The 24,718-nt window shown below is 37.9% G+C and overlaps 1 protein-coding gene and 1 long non-coding RNA gene across 4 annotated transcripts in view; one reads left to right on the forward strand and one right to left on the reverse strand.

The window, feature by feature from the left end:
• LOC144303252 (uncharacterized) overlaps window positions 1-13,013 on the forward strand; it is a 17,387-nt gene extending 4,374 nt beyond the window's left edge. The window contains exons 2-4 of the long non-coding RNA XR_013370310.1: window positions 7,753-7,868; window positions 11,715-11,770; window positions 12,697-13,013. This is a non-coding gene — a long non-coding RNA (uncharacterized LOC144303252). The remainder of the gene's footprint in view (window positions 1-7,752; window positions 7,869-11,714; window positions 11,771-12,696) is intronic.
• The window catches only part of RAB27A (RAB27A, member RAS oncogene family), a 73,020-nt gene continuing 49,833 nt past the window's right edge, over window positions 1,532-24,718 (reverse strand). For all 3 annotated transcript variants that reach the window (XM_077881174.1, XM_077881175.1, XM_077881176.1), the window contains 4 exons: window positions 21,816-21,901; window positions 19,395-19,498; window positions 14,843-14,966; window positions 1,532-3,834 (listed from right to left, as the gene is read on the reverse strand). In XM_077881174.1, coding sequence (XP_077737300.1) covers window positions 3,636-3,834; window positions 14,843-14,966; window positions 19,395-19,498; window positions 21,816-21,901 — 513 coding nt within the window. In that variant the 3' untranslated portion in view covers window positions 1,532-3,635. The remainder of the gene's footprint in view (window positions 3,835-14,842; window positions 14,967-19,394; window positions 19,499-21,815; window positions 21,902-24,718) is intronic.

The raw sequence follows: 24,718 nt of genomic DNA on the forward strand, positions 1-24,718 counted from the left end.
TACATTTAAAAAATACATTCATTGTATTTTATCCAGCATTATGTAAATGTTTTATAATGGAAGAACTTTCCAGTTATATAGTCACCAATATTGTCCAAAACAGAAGACCATGAAATGCCTTTCAGAAATTTCCAGTTTATAAAAATATCAAAACATTCCCTTTGAACATCTTAGATTGTTAGCAATCTTGACATCAACTTTAATATACAGAACATACTTCTCAATTTTCTAATTTTTCATAATAAACCATAAACATGTTAGTCTGTATAAACATTTGTTTTTTTAATAAATTTATTTTTTATGGGTGTTCAATTTACCAACATACAGAATAACACCCAGTGCTCATCCCGTCAAGTGCCCTCCTCATGCCCGTCACCCATTCACCCCCACCCCCCACCCTCCTCCCCTTCCACCATCCCTAGTTTGTTTCCCAGAGTTAGGAGTCTTTATGTTCTGTCTCCCTTTCTGATATTTCCCACACATTTCTTCTCCCTTCTCTTATATTCCCTTTCACTATTATTTATATTCCCCAAATGAATGAGAACGTATAATGTTTGTCCTTCTCCGATTGACAGCAAAGGATACAGTCAACAAAACTAAAAGACAACCTACAGAATGGGAGAAGATATTTGCAAATGACGTATCAGATAAAGGGCTAGTTGCCAAGATCTATAAAGAACTTATTAAACTCAACACCAAAGAAACAAACAATCCAATCATGAAATGGGAACAAGACATGAAAAGAAATCTCACAGAGGAAGACATAGGCATGGCCAACATGTACATGAGAAAATGCTCTGCATCCTTGCCATCAGGGAAATACAAATCAAAACCACAATGAGATACCACCTCACAGCAGTGAGAATGGGGAAAATTAACAAGGTAGGAAACCACAAATGTTGGAGAGGATGCGGAGAAAAGGGAACCCTCTTACATTGTTGGTGGGAATGTGAACTGGTGCACTCTGGAAAACTGTGTGGAGGTTCCTCAAAGAGTGTGTAAACATTTTTGAAGCTGTTTTTATTTTCAAATTCTATTCCTCTTTGAACATTAACAGTGACTCCTATTCTGAAAACTGTCTCAGTTAACCCTGTTGCCACGGAAGTCTTTCGTGCAGTCCACCCATAACCTACTGTGTCATGGCCCTTTTTTGTGTAGTGGCAACACAATTTTGAAGAAGGCTGCCTAAGTCCCATTTGTCATGGAGTTTATATCTTTTTTTAAAGATTTATTTGTTTGAGAGAGAAAAAAAAAAAAGTGTGTGAAGGGTAGAGAGAGAGGTAGAATCTAAAGCAGACTCCAAACGGAGCACAGAGCCCTGTACAGGGCTCAGTCTCACAACTTTGAGATCACACCATGAGCCAAAACCAAGAATCAGATGCTCAACCAAATGTGCCACCCAGGAGTCCCTGTTGGAGCTTATATCTTAATAGGTAGAGACAAACATAAAACTGTATCAAGTAGTGATTATTGACAGCATGAGTGGGAGGGGCAGAAGGAGAAATATAATGAAGTAGGTTCACACATCAACTTGAGTAGACCACTTTTTAATTATAAGCTTAATTGGCACAAAGTTCACTGAAAATACACTTCACTTTTACAGTCTTATAAATAGAAAAATACACAGATGCACAAAAATGATACTATGATACCAAATTCAAACAAATGATTTCCAAAGAGAATACAGGTTTATTTCAATAACTGAAGATGGTTCTTGCATGTGCACTATATCATATGTATGTTTGTGTGTCATGCTTAAGTCCAATGGGATATGTAGCTGATTGCTCATTAGCAACCTAGAAATATTGAAACATACAAATATTGTCTTCTATTTAACTACATAATAGACCATATAAAATGCTGTGTGATATGTAGCTGTAAAATTATAATTTGCTCCACTGAAGTCTACAGCAAATTTAGAAGGCACTGCTTGTGATAAGGACTCTGCCCTGGTAATGTCTGGATCTTTTCCTCACTGGAATACAGAATTCAAACAGGACTCAATGACTTTCTTAGTATTTAAAAGACGTATTCATTTCAAGAATAGAAATATGTAAGATCTCACTACCACAGCTAACTTCTTTAAAAGACTGGTAGTAAGTGGCAAAGAAACGGGATACATACTCAATCAAAAGCTATTTGAAAATTACCATGTAAAAGTAATTACTTCCATCATAGCTGTATTTTTCTAATTACAGTTCTTCCAAACATTTGCCACCACAAAATATGTTGATTTTTATTCTTTGTTTAAATTATGATGAATGGTATTTCTTCTTAAATAGCCATTAATCTCTTTGGAAATTTTACTCTAATTTACTTAAACCACTTTAATCAAGAATTTTCCCCTTTACCTTTATAAACACCTACCATGAAGCATATTTTAAAACCACCTTTAATATAAAGACACTTAGGCAATGCAGAGGAATCCATGACGTTGGCAAGACCCAGCAAGTGCAATAAATGCCTGTGATCTCAATAAAAAATATAGGCTATAAAGGCTTCATTTTTCTTATATTGAGCTATAGTATCAATGCAACTGCTTAAATACAACTTTTCTTCTCCCAATAGCAAACATTTTATGTAATTAGAATCTAATTCCTTGAATTCCACCAATGTAAAAATAAAACAAGTTGCAAATATCAATAACAAAGTGTGATGGTGAAAACAAAAGATTAGTCCACAAGCTAATTAAAACTGAAGTCTGAAGATGCCCGACCAACATTATAAATATGAAGAAAAAGAAGCTGAATGCTTACTTATAAAAAATAACTTCAGCAGAAGCACCAGCTATGTTCAAATGTGGCCAGCACATAGGCCAAGTATAAATGCACAGATCACAGTGAAATAAAGCCATTAAAATATAATTCCCTGATCCTTTAATCAACCCTTCAGAGCAGTGGGAATATGGTAAGGAGCTAGAAACCCCACTTCAGTTGCTCATACTACATTAAGATACCCCTAGCCTCATCCCCAAGCCCTTTCCTACTAATAAGAGTCACAGTGAGTATATTATTAGTCAATCTGCCTTATCCAGAGTCTATAGATATAACCATAATTTATTCTATATTCATTTTAAAGAGATTGTTTATATAAGTTAGTACTCAAGGACATTGAACTGATGTTTGTATATATTCATATTTAACATTGAAGCGTTTATTTTTTTGAAGTGGTTTAAATGGCATTTTACAAGGTCACCTACACTACAAGTAGAATTTTTTTTTTTTAATTTGGATTAAGAACTGATAGTTTTAGAATTGTATCTAAGATTTTGAGTGTTAGACTCTGGACTGATGTATTTTAAGGCAGGAAATGGTATCTTTAGTCATTCTGCATAATAAACTCACTCTTCTGTGGCTACAGAATCCTTAATCCTGAATCATCTACTGCAATGGGCTAAGGTTTTATAAGGCACTTTCGGCTGTGTGAAATACTTCTCATAATTCTCGGGCTGAATCTTAAATATTTACAAAGCTGCAGCAAATTAATCATAAAACCAAATGCTTTATTGATCCTAAGTGGGACAGTAGAAGCCATTTGTACACAATGCCTGTTCATCACTCTCTCTGCTATGTATCACCCATAGAGAAGATCACAGACATGGGCCACTTGAGTTACTGTGTAGCTCACTGGACTCTTCAACAGCCACAGATCCCCTTCTCCTTTGCTTCATTCAAGTGATCTGTGGAGGTATGACCATTGGATCGGACCACTCCTTCAGGAATCCAGGATTTATCTACACATCGTTCCATTCGCTTCATTATCAGGTCCAGGAGCATCTCGATTGCTTGGCTTATGTTTGTCCCATTGGCAGCACTAGTTTCAAAGTAGGGGATTCTGCAAGACAGAGACAACTCAGGTAACAACATATGGAGGGAAAAGACAGTGACCTTTGCCCTTGATAACTTCAAAAATGAGCGTGAATATATAAGATGATAAAAACACTTTACCACAGAGGCACCTGGGTGGCTCAGTTAAGTGTCTGCCTATGGCTCAGTTTGTAGTCCCGGGGTCCTGGGATCAAGCCCCACACTGGGCTTCTTGCTTGCTAGGAAGCTTTCTTCTCCCTCTGCCCCGTCTCTACCCATCCCCTTCCTTGTGTGTGCTCAATCTATCTTTGTCTCTCTCTCTCCGTGTCTCTCATAAATCTTAAAAAAAAAAAAAAAAAAAAAAAAAAAAAAAAAACTACCATAACAGTGTACACTAAAAAGTTTTTTTTTAAGACAATAAAATAATTGACACTAAATTCCTAACAGACAAAAACTCCTGGAAATTTTCATTCCCATTTCACAGATGATTAGACTGAGGCTCAGAAAGATGAAGTAATCTGCCCAATTTCATAAAGATAGAAAGTAGCAGGGCTAGGATTTGAATCCACAGCTGCTTGATTCCAGTGTAACCATAAATTCTACTGGTTCAAATTAATCTACTTGTATGAGGATTTCCAAAACAAATCCCTTTCACTTGCTGCACTTGGGGGAGAGAGGGACTCACACTTCCTGTAGGAGCTGACAGGCCTTTCAGCTGGACCTCGGCAATTCTCTCCTCCTTTAGAATAGCTCTTAAAAACTGGTTGAGGAACTCTCAATTCATTTAAACATTTATCCACCCACCTGTGAGTACTGCAAGACATTGTTACTCCACTAATTTTACCATGCCCATGTTCAATCCCCTTCATATACTGACTCTCAAATATCTTAACCAGAGAATGGTATGCTGAGCAAATTACATGGTCTTGGCATACCTCCTACCTGGCTACATCTTTGGTTATTGTGAGTCTTCTTAATTCCATCTTCATCTGCTGCCTTGCCAACAAAATGATGATAATGCATTTTTCCCACTCCTCTGGTCACATGCAGTATTTGATTACCAAGTATGAAGAGGGCATCCTTTGTGTGGATTCAATAAATATTTATTTATTGAGTAGTTATGATGTTATTGAGTTAAATCACTGGAGCAGTGTGTGATGCTGCCATTGTTACAAGAATACTCTTAGATTGAGAAGTCTCAGAATTTCAGCACTTATATTTTTTTCACCATGCTTTTTCTCAACTATGCTATGAAGACTCATTTAATGTCTACAGAACATTTCTCATACTTAAAAAGAAGGCTTAACCATTCTACCACCCTTCAGAAATATATTGTTTCATGGAAAAGCAGCTGAAAAACCCATCCCTCTCCCCAAGAATAATGAGCTGAAACTGAAATACAAAAAGAGAGTGAGAGAGAGAGGAGGAAGAGGAGGGAAGAATGAAAGGAAGGAGAGAGGAAAGGGAAGGAAAGAAAGAAGGAAATAAAGTTGTTGGATGGAAGAACTTGCTTATCATAGTATTGCACATCTAATTTTTTGAAATCCTCTCAAAGTCCATTATAAATAGCACATTCAAGTCCTAAGTGTCGAGTTCCTCAACTGACTCTCCATTAACCTATTTCTACTTTCCATAGTTTTTCCCTCTCAGCTCCTAAAAATTGCCTCACAGTTATTTTTGAGGTATAAATTAGAAACCATAGTTTAAAATACCTTTAAAAACTATAAAATATAGAAGTTACAAACATCTTGGACAATGGTTAAGAGCCATAACCTCGGAAGCCAGGCTACCTGGATTTAAATCCTAGTATGACTTCTTACCAACTATATAACTCTGGCAAGTTATCAAACTGTGTGTGTCAGTTGCTTCATCCGTAAACCTAAATAATATCATTAATCATGGAATATCAATACTCTTATAAGGATTAAATAAGTTAACATTTGAAGTGTTTATATCAGAATCTGACATATCATTTCTGACATGTGTGTCATTGACAAGTGTTACTTATTTCCAACACAGAATAGGTTAAGTTACAAAAGTTTGCTGGTAATTTTGTTAACACTCAGAACACATCATCTCATAGAAAAAATGTCCCTGAGTCATGGACAATCATAGCTCCAAGAGATGTGAGCAATATTATAAACATTCAATTTCCAAAGTAGCTTACAAACTATTTGATTTAATTTATAAGGTAGCTGATCTACAGTACTGCCCTAAATTCTAGTACCTGGGACCATGCTTCCTTCCCTATGTCAGGGATGATTCACTCAGACCTGTCCTTCCCAAAGTGCTTCATGCTCCAAAGCATCTGCCTACCATGAATCCACATCAAATTCCTCATTCCCCCAAGTGATCTTCACTAAATACAGAGAGAAACAGATTTTACTTTACTGATTAATACTGAGGTATAAATGACTGGTGCTTCTAGCAGACCTATAAGCTATTGTCTAATATATTTACTCAAGCAAATATTTAATTGGTAGAACTTCAGGGTTATAGTTGTTATAAATGTTTAAGTCATTCATGTTAATATTGTACATCTTTTAATAAGATGTAGCTTAGATTTAGAACTCTAAATTCAAGTAACAACCTTCTCTCCTTCAAGTATATTTTCCTGCCATTTGTGAACCTCCAGGTCATGTGACCAAGAGTCTAGTTAACAATCTTAATCTTTAGACTAATCATTCAGACTCTTCTGAGCAACTGGGGCAATGCAGTTTTTGTTTCTACAAGAATTAATGAATGTTCAAGTTCACCTGACTCTGTTCTCCACTCTTTAAAAGCTGCCAGAGGAGAAGTGAGATCCACAGAGAATACTCTGAAATAAGACCTTCTTTCCACAACAAAATTATGCTCCAGAGACAGAAAAATGGACTGCCCAGCTTGTCCTAAGGGCAAGGGAAAGGCTAGACGATGGAGTTAGTACTATTTTTATGTCTGTATCTTCTTGACGTCCACTTTTATAAGGCATTTAGGCTACATTATCTGAACACTTCTTATCTGCAAAGAAGATAATAGTGGTTCATGGGGTCATGGCAAGGAGGAATTCCATGAGATAATACAAGTTAAGGACTTAGCACAAGCCTAGCATCCAGCAAGTGCTCAAGAAATCTTAACCTAATGGATTTTTCTTCTCTAAAAATCATACTCTGCTTTTCCTAAAGCTTACTAGGCAAAAATTTAGTAAAATTAGCTTACATTCAGGAGGGTCAACTGTCCCCCTTTTTAGCCATAGAAAGAATGATAATGTTCCTTCTCTCCACATGGTGGTGCTAATGTAGCATTAATTTACTAGGGGCAGTGTCGCCAAACCTTTGAAAAAACCCCATGCAGCTAATTGTGCTATCAATCCAAAAATGACCACTCAACAGCCATTTGGAATGCATGCAGAACACCAATTTTGGTACATTTTTTTAAAAAGAGGTTAATCACAAATGTTAAATAAAATGAGCAAAAGGGCAAACTACTTCAAATCAATGACAAGGGATGGTATTATTATCATTTGCAGGTTTTTGCCAGGATATCTATATCCTGCTCATGCAATAGGTCAGGATCCACATCAATCTGGTTTCTTTTGTATTATTTATTTCCACAAAACTAGAAAATCCTAGATTACAGTTAGAGGTTGTCAGGAATGAAAGCAATTATATTTGATGAGTCTGTCAAATAGTTCTAAATATTTGGCTCACATATGGAGCTAGATATTATAGAAAATGTTTTCACTTAATTAAGAAATGAGTCTCACTACTTTTCACAGTCTGTTGTCTTACAATAAAGGGCTGATGTATGGACTGGTTCAACCTAGGAGATTGTGCCAAATGAAATCTAGATCCTCTACTAAGTTATGTGGGGTTCTGAAAATCAGTTTTGTATGTTTAGGTTTTTTTTTTCCCCCAAGTTTTTCACCACCAGGTTAAGGCAACTATCCCTTAAAATTTCCTACCAGGTGCCATGACTCTCTGGATATGCCATCCATCACTGAACCTCGTGGTAAATCCCTCTGGGAAATGTGATTTTCATCCAATGAAATGAATCAACAAGGCTGGAATTTCCAACTTATATGTGAGTTCCCAAATAGGACCACTGTTGTTTGTTCAGGCACAGTACTTGGAGGAATTATTATTTATGCCAATTTAGAAAAATGTTCCCATGGGTGGAAATTGCACAAGTCACGAAGCCTATAAATCAGCGACTCTTAATACTGGCATATGTTACTGATGATACAATGTATGTCCTACAAGGAATATGGATCAGTCAAATCCTGATGTTTAGTTTCAGCTTATGTGTGTGGTTTTAAAACATGCCCGATGATACAGCATTATTTCTTAAATAAAGGAAGGATGTCATGAAGTATGCAATAAATCAAATTACTCAAGATAAAGCTATTCATACATTTCATCTAGTTCAGACTAGATAGGACACTGAGCATTCTGCTGAGCTAAGCCATTTGGAACCCAGAAATGGTCTGTACTCATATTATTACTGTTGTAAATAAATGTTCTTAACACATTCTTCAATCCAGAAACTCGAGCACTTTCCTTATTAAGAGCCATCCTCCTACAGTGGGGAAAGAATTATCTTAAATTTGCTACCCTTAAGAAAATAAATCTTAAAGGTTCTCATCAGAAGAAAAAAATATAATTGCATGTAGTGATGGATGTTAACCATACCTATTGTGATCGTTTTTGCAATATATACACATATCCAATCATTACATTGTACACCTAAAACTAATACAATGTTATAATCAATTATTTATCAATTTAAAAGCATGTGCTGCCCATTCCTTTTTATAGCACATGAAATATGTATACATTCAATTACCATGCTTTCATCATATTCATAATTTTCTGTATTTCCTTCAACTCAGAATCAAAAACAAAAGGCTTGTAATGACTTTCAACTATCCTGTGTGAAAAAAGAAGAGTGGGAAGGCATTTAGATGCAGCCATTTTTACTCACCAAGTCCTTGCCTGGCAACTTATGGCTGGCATTCCCTCAGTACCAATCCCTGTGTCCCTTCCCAGTCTAGATCACAGCTGATTTAATCAACTATGAAAAAGAAAAAAACCTTTCCTCAAACATGGATTTTCCAGTGATGGGTCATTAAGCACACTTCCCTCACCTATGCATGGCACAGTAAACAATTGCTTCATATTCTGTGCATAATGATTTGCCAACTATACTGTCAAGGGAAGTATCTGCCAGCACACACACCTGATAGTAACTTGACATGCATGCCAGTGGTTCTCAAAGCGCTGTCCTCAGCCACCTGCAGGAGCAATATCTAGGAATCATTTAGAAACAAATTTCTGGGCTCCAAGCCAGATCTACTGAATCAGAAATTACTTGGGAGCCAGAGTTCAGGTGATTTTTGACACACACTAAGTTTTGAGACCCAATAGTATCACCTGAAAGAGGAATGTTACCAATGCTGTTTTTTTTTTTTTTCCCTAAAGATTTTATTTATTTATTTATTCATGAAAGACGCAGAGAAGCAGAGACACAGGCAGAGGGAGAAGCAGGCCCCATGCAGGGAGCCCGATGTAGGACTCAATCCCAGGACTGAGAGATCATGACTTGAGCCCACGGCAGATGCTCAACTGCTGAGCCACCCAGGCATCCCAGCCAATGCTGGTTCTGTCTGCTCTTCTAACATATTTGACTTTGTAGCTATTTTTAAAAATGTTTCAGCAACAGTGTAGACTGTCCTCATTTTGACTGGCAGGAGAACAAATTCAGACAAACTTCTGTTTTGCTCCTTTGTCTGACTTCATTTATATTATTATTGAATATAACATACCAGAAAGCATTATTTTGCCCTTGTTCTAAAAAAAAACTAAAAATTACAGGAAATTAGAGGTAAATGGATTATTTGCCTACTAAACATAAAATGTCTGATATTCTTCATTATACATTCAATTCACCCTTTCCATTTTTGACTGCTACACGAATGTCTTATTCTCAGATTTACTTGTCCTTGCAGAAGAGAATTCTTGCAGACAAATATATTTTCCATATTTGTACTATAACATGCTCTTTATTAGGTTTGTGAAGTTTTTCTGAGACAGTCTTTCATTCTTCAAGCACATATATATTTAAGAGAAGCACTTATGAATCAATGATTTATTTTTAGGTACTGGGGAGAAGAGATAGCACAATAGTAACAAAAAAAATGTGAATTTATCAGACAACATACAAATGATACAAAGATGTGCCATAAACCATACTCTACCACTATTAGCATGGAGATAAACTGACCAACACAACCTTTTAGTACATGTGCAATCAATAAAAATATCAGGATTACAAATGAAAAAAATTCTGTGAAAATGATCATTAAACTTATATACCAAATTTGTGAAATGCATGTGTACTAAATCATTTCATTAAATCTTCTGAAACTGCCAAACAGCCTACAGAACTATATATTTTTTTAAGATTTGAGAGTGAGAGAGTGTGCACGTGTGTGTGCGTGTGTGCGTGTGTGTGTGTGTGTGTGGAGGGAAGGGGCAGAGGGAGAGAGAATCTTAAGCAGGCTTCATGCCCAGCGTGGAGCCCAACACCGGGCTTGATCTCACAACCCTGAGATCATGACCTAAGCTGAAACCAAGAGTCAGACACTTAACCAACTGAATGACCCGGGTGCCCCCAGAACTTTATTTTATTCTTCCAAATTCCTAAGGAAATTCTGTTTCCATCTCTTTCCATTCTTCTCCAGTAGATTCCATTATCTTACCTGCTAATCCTTTCTCTCATTTTAACTTAATTCAGAAACTTTAGATAGAGCCCCTCTTATGAAGTACTCCCCAGACCTTGTGAGCTGGGCACAGACAAAAGACTCCCTCCAACTTCCCCTACAGACAGAAGGCAATGTTGGGCTTTTTATACCAGGCAGGATGTGGAATCCTAAGAACCAGAACAGAAGAAACCAACAAAGTCTGAAGAAGTCGAGAGGGGGATAAAGTCAATCCTGGCTCTCTTCCAGCCCTTGAGAACATACTTGTTGGATCTAGCCAATTTTCCTAAATGCCCTATTTCTTTTGGCCTCACTAACCTACTTCTTACAAGCATAGCCTAGGTGCACGGTTTCCATTGCTTCATCACTTACTTCCTCCTTAACCCCTTGCAACATAGCTCCCAGCTCCCAGTTTCGACACTTCACTATTCTCGGTATCTGGCCCTCCCTCTTTCCTTCCCACTACACAATATGAATGCCTCTCAAGAGTAGATAAGCATATCAGAATTGCCTGTGGGGCTTTGCCAGTCTCCACCTCAGAATCACTACACCAGATCAATTGTGTCAAAGCTCAGAAGTGAGGCCCAGATCTGAGTATTTTTTTAAAAGCTCCACAGGTGCTTCTAACGTGACAATCACGTGGAGAGGTTTTTAAAGACACCAGTGCCCAGGCCCTCACCTGTGGTGGTTTTGTACCATGTCAACTTGGTTAGGTTGAACATTTCTCAGAATTTCTTTTCCAGTTAGGGAAGATCACAGGAGAGATTCAGGGGAGTTTTGGGGGTGGAAGCGAAGCAGCAGCCATTCTGTAGCTCTCATACATCATTGCTTACCTACTGGCTCATCTGGTTTTGGCATAAACCAACAACCAGACCTATACCTGCTCCACCTTCCTCCCTTAGTTTCTCCAACTCCTGGGCCAGGTGTGTGTGCTTAGCTCTGTGACAAAGGTCCCTGGCTTCTCTAGGATACCCACACCATCCAGGTCAGAGGTAACCCAGCACTGACCGGGTTTCAGTCTGTCATTATGGGTCCCAGCTGGTGTCTGCTGGTGTTTGCTCTCCACACCTTAAACCCACCTTCTTCCTGACTACCTGACCTGTGGACTTCAAGTTTCCGCATCAGAAACAACACCTTATATTATTTACCTATAATAATTTTTCTTACAGCTTAACCAGCTCTCCAAGTGCATAAGGTCAGATACCTGTAACAAATCCCTTTATATGTAAGTATGTTTCTTCAATTGAATATTGAACCACTGATAAACCACTCCAGACCAATTACCTCAGAAGCTCAGAAGTGAGGCCCAGACACAAGCATTTCTTAAAAGCTCTTCAGATGCTTCTAACATGGTTAAACACCATCTACCCAAGAGTGAAAATCTCCACATCCTATTGCAAATCTGTGCCAGATTATGTAAGCCATTAGAGTTGAGGGGACTACACTCCCCAGCCCACCTTGTTCCACCCCTAGAATTGAAAAAGATTTAAAATCCTGTTCTGCCCTACCCTATTTTTTCTGATTTATTCCTTTTTCTTTTCCACAAATATAGCCCCTACCCACCTAACAGATCACCACAATCTCCCTGTCTCTAGTCTTTCCTCCCTCCATTTCACCCCACCCACCACCCCTAGACTGATGTAAAGAAGTACTTATCACATCCCTCCATGCTCAAAAGGCTTTCAGCAACTCCTTGCCACCCACCTCCCACACTCACCCAAGATCAAATCTACCCTCCTTACCTGGTATTCTAAACTCTCCAGACTCCGACTTCTTCCCACCTGGCCAACCTATCTTTCTACTTCTTTCCCAATGTGAACACTATCCTCAAGTGTTCTCTGGTCCTCCATCAGCCCAAAGAAGAAAAAATAGTCATCACACAATAAAGAGAGAAAGGCCCTCCTCTGGCCTCCTTGGATTCTGTAACCAGGGCCAGTAGCTGGGTAACATCCCCTACATACCATTCCATACTACCTCTCTCTCTCTCTACTTCCCGTTCTCAATTCTACTTGCTGCCTCCCACCTATATTAAGGGTAATTAGCATACACATTTGAGTTCTCATTGTATCAGAGGTAGAAAGTAAAGCACAAATTCCTTTGTAGAGGGGACCTTGACATTTTTAATAAGCAGCACCTAACCCCTTCTTTCAGGTCCATTTAATGCTACTGTGATGCTATTCCCAGAGCTCAAGGAAGACCAGTTTTTAGATGATTCTTCACCACAAAAATATAACCTAAACCAAGGGAATCTTCTTGGTTTAGGTTATATCCTCTCCCAGTCGAGAAATTTCAAAGCCCATAGGCCTCCTTATATGCTGGGGCTCCCTACAGCAGCACATTGAAAGTTTCTTGCTGAATAAAGAGAATTTTCTTATCCCATGCATCTCCTACGTTCATTTTGGGGACACTGACTTATAGTTTGGGCATCTGCCCTCAAAAGTGTCTTCCTTTAAACATCAAGAGATTAATAAAATGGTATTTTTTTAATTTATTTTTTATTGGTGTTCAATTTACTAACATACAGAATAACCCCCAGTGCCGTCACCCATTCACTCCCACCCCCCGCCCTCCTCCCCTTCTACCACCCCCTAGTTCGTTTCCTAGAGTTAGCAGTCTCATTGTATCAGAGGTAGAAAGTAAAGCACAAATTCCTTTGTAGAGGGGACCTTGACATTTTTAATAAGCAGCACCTAACCCCTTCTTTCAGGTCCATTTAATGCTACTGTGATGCTATTCCCAGAGCTCAAGGAAGACCAGTTTTTAGATGATTCTTCACCACAAAAATATAACCTAAACCAAGGGAATCTTCTTGGTTTAGGTTATATCCTCTCCCAGTCGAGAAATTTCAAAGCCCATAGGCCTCCTTATATGCTGGGGCTCTCTACAGCAGCACATTGAAAGTTTCTTGCTGAATAAAGAGAATTTTCTTATCCCATGCATCTCCTACGTTCATTTTGGGGACACTGACTTATAGTTTGGGCATCTGCCCTCAAAAGTGTCTTCCTTTAAACATCAAGAGATTAATAAAATGGTATTTTTTTAATTTATTTTTTATTGGTGTTCAATTTACTAACATACAGAATAACCCCCAGTGCCGTCACCCATTCACTCCCACCCCCCGCCCTCCTCCCCTTCTACCACCCCCTAGTTCGTTTCCTAGAGTTAGCAGTCTCATTGTATCAGAGGTAGAAAGTAAAGCACAAATTCCTTTGTAGAGGGGACCTTGACATTTTTAATAAGCAGCACCTAACCCCTTCTTTCAGGTCCATTTAATGCTACTGTGATGCTATTCCCAGAGCTCAAGGAAGACCAGTTTTTAGATGATTCTTCACCACAAAAATATAACCTAAACCAAGGGAATCTTCTTGGTTTAGGTTATATCCTCTCCCAGTCGAGAAATTTCAAAGCCCATAGGCCTCCTTATATGCTGGGGCTCTCTACAGCAGCACATTGAAAGTTTCTTGCTGAATAAAGAGAATTTTCTTATCCCATGCATCTCCTACGTTCATTTTGGGGACACTGACTTATAGTTTGGGCATCTGCCCTCAAAAGTGTCTTCCTTTAAACATCAAGAGATTAATAAAATGGTATTTTTTTAATTTATTTTTTATTGGTGTTCAATTTACTAACATACAGAATAACCCCCAGTGCCGTCACCCATTCACTCCCACCCCCCGCCCTCCTCCCCTTCTACCACCCCCTAGTTCGTTTCCTAGAGTTAGCAGTCTTTATGTCCTGTCTCGCTTTCTGATATTTCCCACACATTTCTTCTCCCTTCCTTTATATTCCCTTTCACTATTATTTATATTCCCCAAATGAATGAGAACATATAATGTTTGTCCTTCTCCGACTGACTTACTTCACTCAGCATAATACCCTCCAGTTCCATCCACGTTGAAGCAAATGGTGGGTATTTGTCATTTCTAATAGCTGAGTAATATTCCATTGTATACATAAACCACATCTTCTTTATCCATTCATCTTTCGTTGGACACCGAGGCTCCTTCCACAGTTTGGCTATCGTGGCCATTGCTGCTATAAACATCGGGGTGCAGGTGTCCCAGCATTTCATTGCATTTGTATCTTTGGGTATTGAAGCATGGCCCTCACCCAATATTTTTCCTAGGGTTCCCACTATCACATAACATTAATATGTAAAGTAGGTGTTTATACCTCCCAAGGCCTACATCTGAGTGTGTTGTTTCAATTTTTTGCTTTTGCATTTTCCATTACCCATTCATGTGCTAATTTTTGAATTGGGAATGTTTTCACTAGATTTTTCTACAAAAAGACTCACCCATATTTCTCTGCAAGTCCTCTTGCATCCTCCTCTTTTACTACTCTCTGGTCTTCCAGATCACTCTTATTTCCACATAACACTATATCTGGGTTTTCACAATATGCATGCATTTGTAGTTGGCCTGTAAGAAAAATTATTATAGGTAAATAATATAAGTGTGTGATCAATGGAGAATATATGAAAAACTGTAATATGGATATACGGTCATAAGGAAATGATATGCTTTCAAAGCATCAATAACCTAATCTGCAAAACTGAATGATGGGATAGAGATCTAAACCTTATCCTTAAGCATATATCCCACCCCACCTTATTTGTGTCAGAGAGGAGTAGAATTCGCTACCCCTCCAAATGTGTAGGTGTAAACGTGAGCAACCATGGTTGCACACACATGTGGTTTCTACTGAAGAAAAACCATTTGAAGAAAAAATTGAAGAATTTTTAGTGCTTATTGCTAATCTTAAAGCTCTGCTTTTTGTATAGTGTCTCTCCACAGCAACATTTTAAAAAGAACTGTCTTCCTATGAACTAGCTTGTTTCTATCTGAAATGTTTTCACATTTTTCTACAATCCTAAGGCAGATTCAATTCAATTAAAATAAGCAAAATGTAAGACTAATGAGAGAAAACCTAGAATAAATAGGAAGTGAGTCTGTCACCAGAACCAAGGGGAAGCAAAAGACTATAATTCTTATTCCACAGCTTTTATCACTTTTTACCTGAAAACCTATAAATAGGCATACTTTATAAAAAGCAATTAAACAAAAAGAGCTCCACTAATCTAATTTTCCCACTAAAAAGAGCTTTCACTAATCTAATTTCCCAAGTAAAATAAAGACTTATTTCTTATTCACCACACCCCATAATGAAATTAAAGCAGCCCAAACTATCACAAGAAGACCTAGCTCAAAGTTGGAATGACCTAATTTATTTTTTATCATGGTTAACCAAAAAGTGTCGACATTTTAGTTCCTCATTACAAAGTTATGTTCATTATATCTTATCGAGAGAAAATCTAGTCAGCAAGTATTCACTGACCATTAACATAGGCAAGACACTTGGTGCAGATTTTCAGGGCCCCGACCATTGCCTTCAAGAGACAACTGGGCAACAAGGCCTATAGAGAGGCAAAACCAGTCTATTCATGTTTCCAATAACTGCCATGTGCTTTTTTTCCTCCAGGAAGCTGGTAACACATGCTGTCCCCACATGCTTGAATACCCAACCACAACCTTCCTTCCAGGAATCCCCACTCTTCTTTTATGACTTGCCTCTCAGTTACCTCTACTGTGAAAGCTTTCTAGTCTCCAGAGTGGCTCTGTGCTCTATTAACCCCCATATGTGTCCAGTGTCATGATTATGAACATGAACTCAGAACTGACTATGTCTAAGGTTGAATCCTGGCTCTGCCATTTATTAGTTGTGTGACCCTGAGGAAGGCCATTTCTCCATCTGTAAATGGTAATAATAATGGTACTTACTTCACAGAGTTAAGGTATGGATTAAATGAGTTAATTCAGTGATTCTCCAGGTAAGGTCCATGGGCCTTCTTCAGGTGCTTCTAACATGGTTAAACACCATCTCACCTGAGATCAAGTCTACTCTCCTTACCTGGTATTCTAAACTCTCCAGACTCTGACTTCTTCCCACCTGGCCAACCTATCTTTCTACTTCTTTCCCAATGTGAACACTATCCTCAAGTGTTCTCTGGTCCTCCATCAGCCCAAAGAAGAAAAAATAGTCATCACACAATAAAGAGAGAAAGGCCCTCCTCTGGCCTCCTTGGATTCTGTAACCAGGGCCAGTAACTGGGTAACATCCCCTAAATACCATTCCACACTACCTCTCTCTCTACTTCCCCTTCCTTTTCAATTCCACTTGCCTTACCCTTACCAGGAAACTCGTTAGAAATGCAAATTCTCAGATCCCACCCCAGATCTACTTAATCAGGAATGCTGGCATATGGAGCCCAGAATCTGTGTTTTTTTTTGGTTTTTTTTTTTTTATGATAGTCACACACAGAGAGAGAGAGAGAGAGGCGCAGAGACACAGGCAGAGGGAGAAGCAGGCTCCATGCACTGGGAGCCCGACGTGGGATTCGATCCCGGGTCTCCAGGATCGCGCCCTGGACCAAAGGCAGTCGCTAAACCGCTGCGCCACCCAGGGATCCCCAGAATCTGTGTTTTAACAAACACTCTAGGTGATCCAGATGCACACACACACTTGAGAACAATTAAATTAATATGATACTAACATAGCATTTAGAAGTGCTATGTAAGTATCACCAGTAATGATGTTTAATAGTGTTTATTTTGGAGACTCCTGGAAGTATGATTATTGGTAATTTTTCTTTATATTTTTTCCTTCCTAATTTAAAAAGAGGGGTGTAGGGATGGCTTTTCAGATAGAATACTAATAATAAAAATATAGAGGCAAAAACATGTAAAACATATACCTGTTGGGCTCTGATACCATTCATGTGAGGCTATAGAAGCCATGTTTACAAATTCAGGCTACTTTAGAGTTTCTTTATGAAATAGGCTGCCTCTAAATGAGGAATGACTATGGGCATGACTTTCCCATCTGAGCTCCAGGAGGACAGATGAGTGAATACAACACCACCTGATTCCTTTCAGCTATCAGATTTAAGTTCAGAGGACTCAGCTCTCTGTTCAGTCTCCTGAATTCAGCAGGGCTCACCTTTGGACTTGTATGTATTCCATTTTCCGCAGTACATGGACAGCTTTGGAGTCAAAAGAGAAAGGACTGCAATGGCAGCTCTGGAGAAGCAAAGGGAGGGTGGAGACCTGCTCTCCTCTCCCTGGGCAAGTCAGGCCCCAGGAGTCAACTACCTGTTCAATGCAACAGTACCTTTGTTCTAGTATATACCCCTCAAAAAGAAGAAATGAATGATCCCTGTAATATTCAAAATGCTAATAGGCAGAGGACAAATAAAATGTATAGATAATAAATTTTTATTCCTAATTAAGATTTGATATTATGACCTTTGACACTGAACTTTTTTTAAAGGGGGGTTGGGGGAGAGAATATTTTCCATTGAAGATATGAAATCCTCAAAATGTGTAAGTTTTCTCTACCTGTGCATTAAGACTTCTTTTACACTATAAGGAAAACAAAAAATGTATAGATTACACATAATTTCCCATAATTTTGTTATTTATCTAAATCATCTAAAAAGTCCAGATAGGCAAGAGCCATCTGTCTCAGAATTTCCATTTCTACCTGTGAAAACAGGTGGGTTGTTGATCTCCCAATGTTAAGATTGTATGAGCGCATCTCTAATAAGAATCTTATAAAGTGTTTGACTTAAAGCCCAGAACTTGTTAGAATGATACAAAGAAGAGGATGATGAGCAAGGGCTGAGGATAAAGGACTAGAAAATAGCCATCATCATTCAGCTTTAATCGAAATAATGAGGTGTGCAACACAAGCACCTAACAAAGTGAAGCCCATAAGCATAACTAAATTTGAGGAATTTGTACTTAAAGTATTAAATAGCTCTTCAAATCATAATGATTAACTTAGTTGAGAAGGAGCATAAAAGGCTACTGAACTGAAAGCCAAATTCCATGTCCTCAGAGAAGTTGACTACTGGTTAAGTCCCAGAGTCTTCATTCTAAAATAAAGACACACCACCTGCCTGAATCTTCCTCCAGGGTGCTTGCAAGGGTCAGATACAAAGTATGTGGAAATACTTTGAAAATCATGATCTACCACATAAATTACTTATTTAAAAACTCATTCTTAAAAATAAGATTTTCTACTATTAAAACTACAGCCAATGACCCCTTCATATTTTTTTATTTTTAAAAAGCAGGTATTTTTAAAAAAGTGTTTCATTTTAAGGATTTGGATGTTAAGAATTTAACATCACAGCCTTCCCCAATAGATTCTCTAGGTTTGTGCTATTACAAACAATAGAGAAAAATGTAATGTTTGCCAACTGTTAGTGGCAGGATTTTAAGAGGCTACTAACCAATCATTTAAGAGATTGGGATCTCTGCAAAGAGCCAAGATGAAGGTAGGTGTGTGTTTCTCTCTCTCTCTTTCTGTGTGTGTGTGTGTGTGTGTGTGTAGCTCTGAGTACAGAAGAGACAGAGCCAGGGGTGTGATCTATTAAGCCTTCAAGACATATTTAGCTCTATGTAGTAGATGTATTAAGCCCTGGTTGATATAAGCCTGATAGCATACAATAGGCAAGCAGATACTTAGAGATTTAACTTCTCTGGGCTTGTTTCCTTATCTATAAAATGGGGATAAGAGCATCCTCTGTGGAAAAGCCAAAAAGATTACATGGAAAGTGCTTCCATGTTCCTACAGGATAAGTACTCAAAAAAATCAAAGTTAGTATTACTAGGGAAAACAGTATTTCAGTAATGTTTGTCCCCAAAGTAAAACCTTGCTCCTTTAACAGCATTTTTAATAGTACTAGGAGCTCCTCCAAAACAACTTACAACAGAAGCAGAATTTCAGAGAGCATTGTATTGTGAGAAGTGGGGAGCAGGAGACAGAGAAACAATATCACTTACTTATCCAGTTTCTGACATTGAGGAAACTTTGCTCATTTGTCAGATCAAAAAGCAGAAGAAATCCCATAGCATCTCTGAAGAACGCTGTTGTCAAGCTACGAAACCTAGGAACATAAAAGCAGATTGGTCACCTAAATCACGCCCCCACTCCTGAATATAAAACTAACAATAGTGCCATTGGCCTCTTCCAATAATTCATCCATGACAAATTGGGTTTTTAATAATGTGCCATTGTTTTTAATAACTTCACATTATATATGCATATAGTATTTTTTAATTACACAAAATCTAGCAAAGTATGCTATCAAATAGATACCTAGAGCTAGAAAGCATATTTGAAAATATATTGAGGCTTTATAAAATGCCAACAATTATCAAAAGTTCTATTTGGAATCCAATCTCTTAGAGAACAAAGTGATGGGTACCAGAGGGGAGGTGGGGGTGGCTGGCTGGGTGGGTGAAATAGATAAAGGGGATTAAGAGAACACTTATGCCAAGCACCAAGTAATGTATGGAATTGCAGAGTTACTATATTGTACACCTGAGACTAATATAACACTGGACATTAACTGTACTGGAATTAAATAAAAATAAATAAAAACAAGCTGTGTAAATTTTTAAAAATTAAAAAACAAATTGAATAATGATATTCCAAAAGTGTACAAGACAGTTATTTATCACTTACATAAGTTTTTGTGTTAATGGACCATGTGATTTGAAAAACTAGACTGTTGGACAGGGATCACAAGAACTAGCTCATGAGGGATGCCTGAGTGGTTCAGCAGTTAAAGTGTCTGCCTTCTGCTCAGGGTGTGATCCTGGAGTCCTGGGATCAAGTCCCACCATCAGGTTACCTGCATGGAGCCTGCTTCTCCCTCTGCCTATGTCTCTGCCTCTGTGTCTCTCATGAATAAATGAATAAAATCTTTAAAAAAAAAAAAAAGAAAGAAAAAGAAAAAAAGAACTAGCTCAGGAGATCTTAGTTTCAGTCAAGAATTTACTGTACAAAAAGAAAAGAATTTACTGTACAATTAAGAGTTAATTAGACTAAAAGCAATGGTGCTTGCTGTGTATATTTTCCTCATCCTGAAAAAGTTTGGCTTGACTTGATGTTACAATGGGTTCCATGACCTTCTAATTTCCATCTCTAAAGACGTCTCATAACTCTGATAACCATTTCTTTGGCTTTAAGGTGGGAGTGGTATTGACTTAGTCCCTATGCTTTCTTGGTACTCTCTCTCCCAAAGCTTTATTCTGCTCTCTCCCCTCTCTCTCCCTCTAAAGGTTGGTTTCCATTTTATTTCAATGGAAAGTCTGCAACTAACAGGCATAGACTCCAGGAAAGGAAATACTGGTATGAATTTGTCACCTAATCTGTTATTTTAAGTTTTCTCAAATATTTCTAAATCCATGTTTTTACAAAAAGAGTTCTATATTTTACGAATACATACCAGAGTAGTTATAAATGAAAATATCTGATATTTAGATTTGGCTTCAATATAGTTTGGAGGAGGGGCTAAGAAAGGGTAGAGGTATATATGAAATAAGGCCACAAATTGATGACTATTGGAAATATGTACATGATTTTATTATACTATCCACTGTAGTATATATTTAAAGATTTCCATAATAAAAAGTTAAAAAGAGAACTCTTCAGGTGCACCTATGTGGCACAGTTGGTTCACCATCTGACTCTTGGTTTTAACTCAGGATGTGATCTAAGGATCATGAGATTAAGCCCCTTGTTGAGTACTGCACTCAGTGTGGAGTCTGCTGAAGTTTCCCTCTGCCTCTCCCTCTGGCCCTCCCCTACCCTCGCTCACTCACTCTCTAACTCTACATCAATCAATCAATCAATCAATCAATCTTAAAAAAAATACTTCGAGGAAACTGTGAGAAAAAAAGCTATAACTAACTGAAAGAAATTTTATATCAAGATTTCATGTGGCTTATTTTAATCAAGCAACTTCTGACCATATGAGTTAATTCCAATCAGATTTTCTGTGAGGTTTCAATAATCAGCTGAGAATAATGCATGTATGTCTGTAGTTGTCTTTGTGGCTGAGTAAATAACAAAAGTAAATGGAGCAAAGTGTCTTTAAGAAAAGAACAAGAGAAACGAAGAAAGAGGAGGAAAGAGAATGGGGGGAGGAAGAGGAAGGAGGAAGAGAAAAAAGTAGAAAAAGTAGAAAGTCCCTAAGTAAAATAGTCTATTTGAAAAGGGCTCATTTTTCCTTTGACCTTGTATGAAATAGACATCATTATCATTTCAGACTGAAATTTCCTGCAGATTTAGCAGCAAGTCTTATCTAAGTTCAGTCAACTAATCAGCTGGCCTTTTCCTGGCTCAGGTACTGTGTGAAGGGCATAGCTGGTTTTCGCTTTCCTCCAATAAGGAACAGATAACTGAAGATCTCATACCTCTCTTGCCCTGCTGTGTCCCATAATTGTAGGTGGATTCTCTGGCCTCTGCCAATGGCTCCATCTGGCCCATTGGCTCTGTATACCTAAAACAGCAAAATGAAAAAGAAAACTTTTGAGACCAGTGAAATCTTCTCACTTTTCTGTTCAGTAAAGTGCCCATAAGCATCTAGACTTCTAAAACATCCCATATGGAATACAACCTTGTTTGTATGCTATTCAAATAATTGTCTTTGGATAATATAATAATTTGTATTAAAACATAAATATACACATATATTTTTATAAATATATTATGAAATATATAAATAACACATAATTTGTATAAAAATAATAATCCATTCACCTTTCCTCAAAGTTCCCTCAAATCACTAGTATTTTTCCCTATACCATCTTTATTTATTTTTAAAGATTTTATTTATTTATTCATGAGAGACACAGAGCGAGAGAGAGGCAGAGACACAGGCAGAGGGAGAAGCAGGCTTCACTCAGGAAGCCTGTGCAGGACTCTATCCCAGGACTCTAGGATCATACCCTGAGCCAAAGGCAGACGCTCAACCACTGAGCCACCCAAGCATCCCTCCCTATTCCATCTTTAAAAAGTATTCTGAAGCAATTTTATAAGAAGGACCTCTAGGGGATCCTTGGGTGGCTCAGTGGTTTCGCACCTGCCTTTGGCCCAGGGCGCAATCCTGGAGTCCCAGGATCGAGTCCCGTGTCGGGCTCCTGGCATGGACCCTGCTTCTCCCTCTGCCTGTGTCTCTGCCTCTCTCTCTCTCTCTATGTCCATCATAAATAAATAAAAATAAATAAATCTTTAAAAAAAATAAGAAGGACCTCTAAAGATCTCTTTCCCCATAAAAGCAATGAAACACTGGCAAAAAAAAAAAAAAAAAAAGCCAAAATCCACTTTTTCCAAACTCTGAAAATTAACAAAGGCTCACAACATTCTAAGAAGCATCTATTTAAGAAAAATGGCTGAATATCAGTAAAAACAATAAATTTTGTGCCATTTTAACTTTTCCTATCCCATACCATTCTCCCCAACTCCTAGTAGCCTTGAAAACCAAGAGATGAACCATCTGGGGCTAACAAAAGCCTAACCAAAAAACTTGAAAAAGAAAAGAAATGAGATGTACATAGGGATATTTGAAAAGCTCCAAAGTGTTCCTTGGAAAGTTCCAGGCTGGTCTCATGTAAAGGGCTGAACATATGCCTAGGAAAGAATTGAAAAGACCTTATTGTCTTATCTCTAGCTAACTTTGAGGCTCTTCTCAAGCAGGAAGTGAAGGCTAAGGCAGAGCTACAAATTGACTGCAGGAGCATTAGGCACATGTTCCCAAATGGGCATGCACACACGAACATGAACACACACACATACACACACACACACACACACACACAATATGTGTCAGAAAAAGATGACAGACTTACTAGTTCAAGAAATCTGTACACTCAGGGACACCTGGGTAGTTAAGTCAGTCAGTTAAACATCTGACTCTTGATTTCAGCTCAGGTCATGATATCAGGATAACGAGATAGAGTCCCAAGTCAGGCTCTGTGCTCAACACAGAGTCTGATTGAGATTCTCTCTCTCCTTCTCCCTCTGCCCCCCTTCTTAGGAAATGGGGAGGAATCGGACTCCAGAGGTGCTAGATTATATTATTCAAAATGTCCAGCTTTCAATAAAGTATATGAGACACAAAAATAAAGTATGGTTCATACACAGGGGGAAAACAAAATCAGCAGAAACCATCCCTAAGGAAGGTCAGATGTTGGACTTACTAAATAAAGACTAAATAAATCAGCTATTGTAAACATAATAAATCAGCTATTGTAAACATGTTCAAAGAACTAAGAGAAATCATATTTAAAGAATTAAAGCATGGGGGTGCCTGGGTGGTTCATTTGGTTAAGTGTCTGCCATTGGTTCAGGTCATGATCCTAGGGTCCCGAGATCAAGCTTCAAGTCAGGCTTCCTGCTCGGCCCAGAGGCTGCTTCTCTCTCTCTCCCTCTGCTTGTGTTCATTCATTCTCTCTCTCACTCTCTCAAATAAATGAAAAACATTTTTTTTTAAAGAGCTAAAGAATAATGCCTCATTGAATAGGGAATGTTAATAAAGAGATAGATATTGTAAAAAGTAAGTTGCTGTAAAAGGAATAATAAAGACAGTGCTTCAGGCTGAGATAAAAGGACACAGGGCAATAAGTCAAACCCATAAAAAATAAAGAGCACCAAAAAGACAACTACATAGATAAATATAAAAGACAGTAGAAATGCATTTTTATAATTCTTTCTTCCATCTGATTAAAATACAATTGAATGAATAATTATAAATCTATTGATGGGCACATAGCATATAAAGATGTAATTTGTATGACAATAACAGTGCAAAGGAGGGAGTAGAAAATGAAGCCATATGTAAGCAGAGTTTCATGATAGTATTGAAATTAAGTTGGTATTAATCCAAACTAGACTGTTAAATTAAGATGATAGTTGTAATTCCTAGGGTACCAACTTAAAAAATGACTCAAATATATAGTAAAAATAATGAACGACAAGGGAATTAAAATGTCATACTAAAAAGTATATGACACAGGCAGCCCTGGTGGTGCAGCAGTTTAGCACCGCCTGCAGCCCAGGGCATGATCCTGGAGACCCTGGATCGAGTCCCACGTCAGGCTCTCTGCATGGAGCCTGCTTCTCCCTCTGCCTGTGTCTCTGCCTCTCTCTCTCTCTGTGTGTCTCTATGAATAAATAAATAAAATCTTTAAGAAAATAAAAAAATAAAAAGTATATGACACAAAATTAAGTAGTCATGAGAAAATATAGGAACAAAAAATAAGACAGAAAACAAGTAGCAAAATGGCAAACATAAATGCTTTTTATCAGGAATTATATT

Source organism: Canis aureus, chromosome 32 (assembly GCF_053574225.1).
Source record: "Canis aureus isolate CA01 chromosome 32, VMU_Caureus_v.1.0, whole genome shotgun sequence".
Classification (NCBI taxonomy): Eukaryota; Metazoa; Chordata; class Mammalia; order Carnivora; family Canidae; genus Canis; species Canis aureus.